Genomic DNA, 6446 nt, shown 5'->3' with positions numbered 1-6446 from the left:
TCCTCTGTTCCATAAATGGTTTCTAACTTTATGAATTTCAGTGAAGTCAACACTTTAATATTTGCAAATCCTGAAGAGTGCCATATCAACTGATAGATGTGATTCTATGGAAAGCATATTGTAGGACATTAAAAAGAAATTCAGTTTGCATTGCACACCTTTAAAGCAACTAAGGTGATTGAAATAAAGACAATAAGTTGGTAGGTGGTATGGGTACAAGGCGGCGAGCTAGCAGAATCGTTAGCACGTCGGGCGAAATGCTTAGCGGTATTTCGTCTGCCGTTACGTTGTGAGTTCAAATTCCGCCGAGGTCGAATTTACCTTTCATCCTTTCGGGGTCGATAAATTAAGTACCAGTTAAGCACTGGGGTCGATATAATCGACTTAATACCTATGTCTGTCCATGTTTGTCCCCTCTATGTTCAGCCCCTTGTGGGTAATAAAGAAATAGGTATGGGTACAGAGGTTTCACTTTTTACAACAATATCTGGTTGCGTATCTCCATAGATTGGAATTGGCTTCCATAGACAAAGCTTAAAGAGTCTAATGAAAATAGAAACTAGCTCTAAAGTAGAATTGAAGTTGTACTTTTGAAATTCAAGGTGGGTCCTCTTGAATTTCAAAGAGGAGAATAATGAAAAGTTACAAATATTTAGATGCAGATTTTTCTCTATTTTCTATTTTTTAATAAGACACTAAATTGCAAAAACTTAGTGTTTTGATAATATCAGATGGTCCAACAGTCTTTGTCTTTATTTCTTTCAAACTGTCAATTTAGTGGAAGGCTGAGTTTATTTTTCACATTTAATGTGAAGAAAATAACATGGATGGCTTCAGTAATTTACTTTTACCTTCAATAATTAAAAGAAACTTGTATAAATGTTTCATATCTTGGTAGCTGTTTTTTGTTCTGAATTATTGGAATATAAAAAAACACTTGAAATTAAGAATGTTTAAACTTTTAGCATTTTAAATTTAAGAAGGCCATATCTGACCAAATATTCTACCTATTTTATGTTTAAACTGGCCAGACCCAGACTCTCACTCCCACCCTACAATGTCATTCTAAAAATAAACTATCACATCATCAGAATTCTCAAAGCTATAAGTCCTGATTAATTCAAAGAAGTGTGAATAAATATGCATTACATTTGACAGAGTTATCTGGATAGTAAAGAATTAGTCCTTATTTTCTAAATAAAATTAGTTTTTCCTTATCATTACTGCTTTGATGATATAAAAACAAATTTAGGGCAACTGTCTTATTACGTATGCATTTCTGTTTTTTTTTTTTAGCATTATTTTAAATAAAATTTAGCGATTTTGACTTGAAGTTAACCTATTTGATTCAAACATAAACTTTTAGTTCACTTCATTTTCTTTTATGGATAGAAATATCAAAGTTGTGTTGATCAGAATATGGCTGGTTTTAATTGACTGTTTCTGTTCCAGGCAAAGCAGGATGAAGAATCAAAAGTTATTGGTGCTACAAGGATTTCAAACACAGATGCTGACAAAGATGTCATAATCCAAGATGTTGTTGCGAATGTGAAGTGGCAGATGTCGCAGAATCGTAAAACTACAGCCCTGAAACAGTTACAGGGTCATATATGGAAGGATGCATATAAGCTTGGAGAAATTAAAGGAGAGTATGTAAATTAATTGTTATTTGTTGTATTATTCATGATATCGTTTCTTCTCTCATCCTTAATTTTCCCCTAGAAATGATCGCAAGGACTAAAATTTATGATACTATAGGTTCTCTTCTCTATAAAGATATTTACAACTTGACATTTTGTTATAATTTCAAAACTAAATACTTTTCGTGATAGCAATTTCTTTATTTTCCTCAATTTATTTAATTTTGTCATCCTCATTATCATCACCACTGCTATTATCATCACTTTTAACTGCAGTGACTTCCACTTTTTATATAAAGAGATGGTCTATCAGTTTGATGTCAGTGGTTGCCTTTCACTTTAGCTGTTTGTAGGATTATTGCTACACCAATCAATTTCTGAGTAGAAGCTTGTATAGTGTTTAAATAACCTGATATTTACAATGTCTCAGTAACTATTTCTGGTGCACTTGCAGTTTTCTCTGCCTTAACAACCTTAATTGCTTTAACTGACAATGTTGAAACTTGTATTTTTTGTCCTTCTGTTTCATTATAAGATACATCCCTATCTCAATTCTAATTTCTTCAACAATATATAAGAACACTTCCATTCCACTGTCTTTTCACTTAGTCTTAGTGACAAGGGCATTGATGTTCTTTCACAAATACTCTCTCTCTCTCTCTCAAATACTCCTCTCCCTCGGGAGGACTTTTTACTCTTTTTTTTTTCTGCCAACCTCACTATTGTTGGTGGCACAAAAAATACACCCAGTACACACTGTGAATTGGTTTGCATTAAGAGCACCCAGCTATAGAAATTGTATCAAAGCTTACACTGGAACTCATTGCAGCCCTGTGGCTAGCTGGCTCCTGTCAAATATCCAGTCCATGCCAGCATGGAAAACAGATATTAAATGATGATGGTGATAGTGTGGTGGTGACCAGTGCTGGAGACACACACTTTCTGTTGGGTACAGGCATCAAACATTAGAGTGAGATGAGTTTTAATAAAGTTGGTAAATGGTATTTAGCAGCCATTCTAATCATTGTAGAACATTTGATACAGCACATTTGGATGGGATTTACTTAGTCTACCTTGCTTTTATACTCCGTCTCACCTCAAAAACTGTATACACACATGCAGCTGTCAGTATAGATATTAATTGTATTGTATATCTTATTCCTAGTAAGTGGGTATGATTGCTGTTAGCAAATTCTTATTAAGTCTTGTGAACAATTTGAACTGGCTACTGTACCTACATTCATCCTAACACAACACTTTCAATGGCTATGTATGTGTTAGGTTGCTGTGACAACTCTGGAAGGAGTGCATATTATAGTTCTTTGGCCAGAAATTTATACTGATTCATACTTTGCTTCAGTTGAAGTTTGTTGGTTGTCAGTAAATCTTTTATGGAAGTGTTATTCCTTGATTGCTGTAGCATGTGATATAATTTCCTTTCTGTGGGATGCTCAAGACTTTATTCTTTCAGTCTTCAAGAACAGATCTATAGTTCCAGACCTAGTTACATAGTTTGCACATTCTGCTAAGAACATATTCTCTCTGAACTATAAATCTTGCATTAATTCCATCAAAGCTAAACAATTATTTTCCAACCTCTCAAACTTCAAAACAATTGTACTTCAGTGGTTAAGATTGAGAAGGCCAGTGGGTGGGAGACATAACAAGGATGATGAGAGGAAGATTATGACTAAGTTTCTCACAGAGAGTTCAGAGGCAGCAGGTTTTATGCTCACAAATACTGAGCAATACTTCATTGTGAATCTCACCTGAGTTTTAAAGATTATTCATAGGCTAAATTATTTTCTGGTCCTCAAAAGATGATTGGGCTGCAGACCTAGCAATACTCAGGATGTATCATCATTGTTCAACGTCCGTTTTCCATGCTAGCATGGGTTGGAGACAATTCGACCGGGGTCTGGGAAGCCAGGAGGCTGCACCAGGCTCCAGTCTGATCTGGCAGTGTTTCTACAGCTGGATGCCCTTCTTAACGCCAACCACTCCATGAGTGTAGTGGGTGCTTTTTACGTGCCACTGGCACAGGTGCCAGGGGAGGCTGGCAACGGCCACGATTGGTTGGTGCTTTTTATGTGCCACCAGCACGGAAGCACGTGTTTATAACAAGTGATCCTTGGTGATAGTGAGTGCTAGCATTTTCAGTGATTATGAGGACTCTGTTTGTGTATTGTGGGCAGAGTGCAATGAGTTTTTCTTGACATGACTAAAAGATACAAAATTAGCATGATCCCTTTGAAGTTGGTGTGGAAAAGACCATACCTTAGGACATAGCAGAGTATGGCAAGATTTGAAGCTTTGTTTCAAATGCAAATATTTGTTTCTTTGTATTTTTTTTAATATTATCATAACTCTCTGATTATTTGAAATGTTTGTTTAGGCTTTTCAGTGATGTTGTACCTGTTTTGCAACAGCTGAAAGAAATGGGCATGAAACACTACATTTATTCATCAGGAAGCATTGCAAGCCAAAAACTCCTTTTTTCTCACGTACCAGAAGGAAATATTATTGATGTGAGCATTATATTTTTTTAAATATGAAATTTTGATAAAATTTTGCTTTAAAAATATTTGGTTAGCATTTTGGTGTGTGTGGATGTGTAAGCGTATGAATAAATATTTTTGTTTGTCAATCTAGGAAAGCTGGCTGGCTTCAAACATTTTCAGGCATTTCTTGCTGGACTACAGGCATAAGAACTGGATTTAATGTTCAGTTAGAATTGCTGCAGACCACTGGTTGAATAAAAGGAAACTGTTCTGTGGTTGAAATACTTGAATGAAGTGTTTAATATAGCACTAGTACTAGAAGTGGGATAAGGAATGTCACCAAATTTAAAGAATATAAAGAGCTGTAAAGATGAGCAAGTAATTAAAGTACATAGCGAAATGAAGATTGCTAACCAGGCAGGGTTTTGTTTACTGTTCAGATGTACTGTTACATATGTATTAAACTTGAACATTTTTGAAGCTAATAGAAACTAAGAAACAGTATCTCTTGTAGCTAACTTTGTCCGAGTAAGGTAATAATCTCCCAATCTGTTAAACAACAAGCAGTTTGGACATGCCTTTGTGGTGGGTTGGAAGCAATAACAATATCAGGAAGTCAGTGTTTACAAACCAGTGAATGCAAAGAAAATACAGACTCACTCACAAAAACACACACACATATATATATATATATATATTATATATATATATATATATATATATATATATATATGGCACGTAAAAAGCACCCACTACACTCACGGAGTGGTTGGCGTTAGGAAGGGCATCCAGCCGTAGAAACACTGCCAAATCTGACTGGGCCTGATGAAGCCTTCCGGCTTCACAGGCCCCAGTTAAACCGTCCAACCCATGCTAGCATGGAAAACAGATGCTAAATGATGATGATGATGATGATACAATGGGCTTCTTTCATTATTCGTCTACTCAATTCATTGATTACAAATATGTACCATATGTTTTTTTAGATTTCCTCAGGAAAAACTGAACAATATTTCGCCATAAACTAAATATATCGAGGAAATAATCATTTCATCATCATCACCATCATCGTTTAACGTCCGCTTTCCATGCTAGCATGAGTTGGACAGTTCAACTGGGGTCTGGGAAGCCAGAAGGCTGCGCCAGGCCCAGTCTGATCTAGCAGTGGTTCGACAGCTGGATGCCCTTCCTAACGGCAACCACTCCATGAGTGTAGTGGGTGCTTTTTACGTGTCACCGGCACAGGTGCCAGACAAGGCTGGCAAACAGCCATGATCGGATGGTGCTTTGTTTATTTCATGTTATTGTATTGTATAGGCTTACTTTGATTTTTAATTTATAGATGATCCAAAATAGGGTGTTATATTTTATATGTCTTTCGTATATTTTTCATTATTACACTCACCATTTTTTTTTTAAAAAAAAGCAATGTTTTCAAAAATTAGAATTTTGATGTAAATATGTGTATAGCCATGGATATGTATTTGTAAGCATGCGTCTCTGTGTATGTGTAAGTGAACGTATGTTTGTGCTTAAGCACACACATACACGACTGTATGTGTATGTATCCACTTGAACTTGTGTGTTTGTGTACTTGTCTCTATATATATGTCAATAACATGGTTACACAGCTTGTATACATAATTTTTCTTATTTCGTTTTTTCCTTCCCTCTTCTTCGTTCTTTTTTCTCTCTCTTCCTTTCTTTCGTTTTTTTCTCTAACTATATAATACTGGTGCATACAACTTTACATCCCCCTCACTTACTTATGTCTTAAGCTTTGCTCCGTAAATAAGGAACGCTACATTAGCATCCATGATTTTAACTTGCGTGCGAGATAGATTGCGTATACATATGTATGCATGCATTTGTGTGTATATTTTAGATTTATATTTATACGCCTGTATATGTATGGCGTTTGCACGCATCCTTCTGTGTATGTTGATATATATATGTACACTTTAATATGAATATGTATTGCAGTGTAATATTTATAATGCATTTTAATTTCCATGTATTAATTATATTTCCTTCATTAACGTCAATATGTATTTTATTCAATGTAAAGTTTTTCCTCGAATTTTATAATTTTTATAATTTTTTTATATATATATACATATATATTTCTGAGCTCATTTTTTGTTTATTGCTCAAAGATTGAGCGTTATTTCTAAAGGGCCAATCAAACAAGTCCATTTTTTAAAGGTGTAGCGTTTGTAAGAGTCTGGATTGAATTGATATATCGGTTCCATTCTAACAAAAACTGTCTGATGAACGGCAACGAGAAACTCAGAGTAACAGATTT

The 6446-nt window shown here is 35.1% G+C and overlaps 2 protein-coding genes across 2 annotated transcripts in view; one reads left to right on the top strand and one right to left on the bottom strand.

The window, feature by feature from the left end:
* Positions 1 to 1526, bottom strand: part of LOC115222539 (kinectin) — a 32136-nt gene extending 30610 nt beyond the window's left edge. The window contains exon 1 of the mRNA XM_029792796.2: positions 1439 to 1526. Within this exon, the coding sequence (XP_029648656.2) occupies positions 1439 to 1526 (88 nt within the window). The remainder of the gene's footprint in view (positions 1 to 1438) is intronic.
* Positions 50 to 6446, top strand: part of LOC115222489 (enolase-phosphatase E1) — a 13796-nt gene continuing 7399 nt past the window's right edge. Inside the window, exons 1-3 of the mRNA XM_036511577.1 lie at positions 50 to 200; positions 1453 to 1649; positions 4036 to 4168. Coding sequence (XP_036367470.1) covers positions 1561 to 1649; positions 4036 to 4168 — 222 coding nt within the window. The 5' untranslated portion in view covers positions 50 to 200; positions 1453 to 1560. The remainder of the gene's footprint in view (positions 201 to 1452; positions 1650 to 4035; positions 4169 to 6446) is intronic.

The sequence above is a fragment of the Octopus sinensis genome, linkage group LG20 (genome assembly GCF_006345805.1).
Source record: "Octopus sinensis linkage group LG20, ASM634580v1, whole genome shotgun sequence".
Lineage (NCBI taxonomy): Eukaryota > Metazoa > Mollusca > Cephalopoda > Octopoda > Octopodidae > Octopus > Octopus sinensis.
Note: the sequence above shows the minus strand (reverse complement) of the source record. Positions and strands in the feature narration are given on the sequence as shown.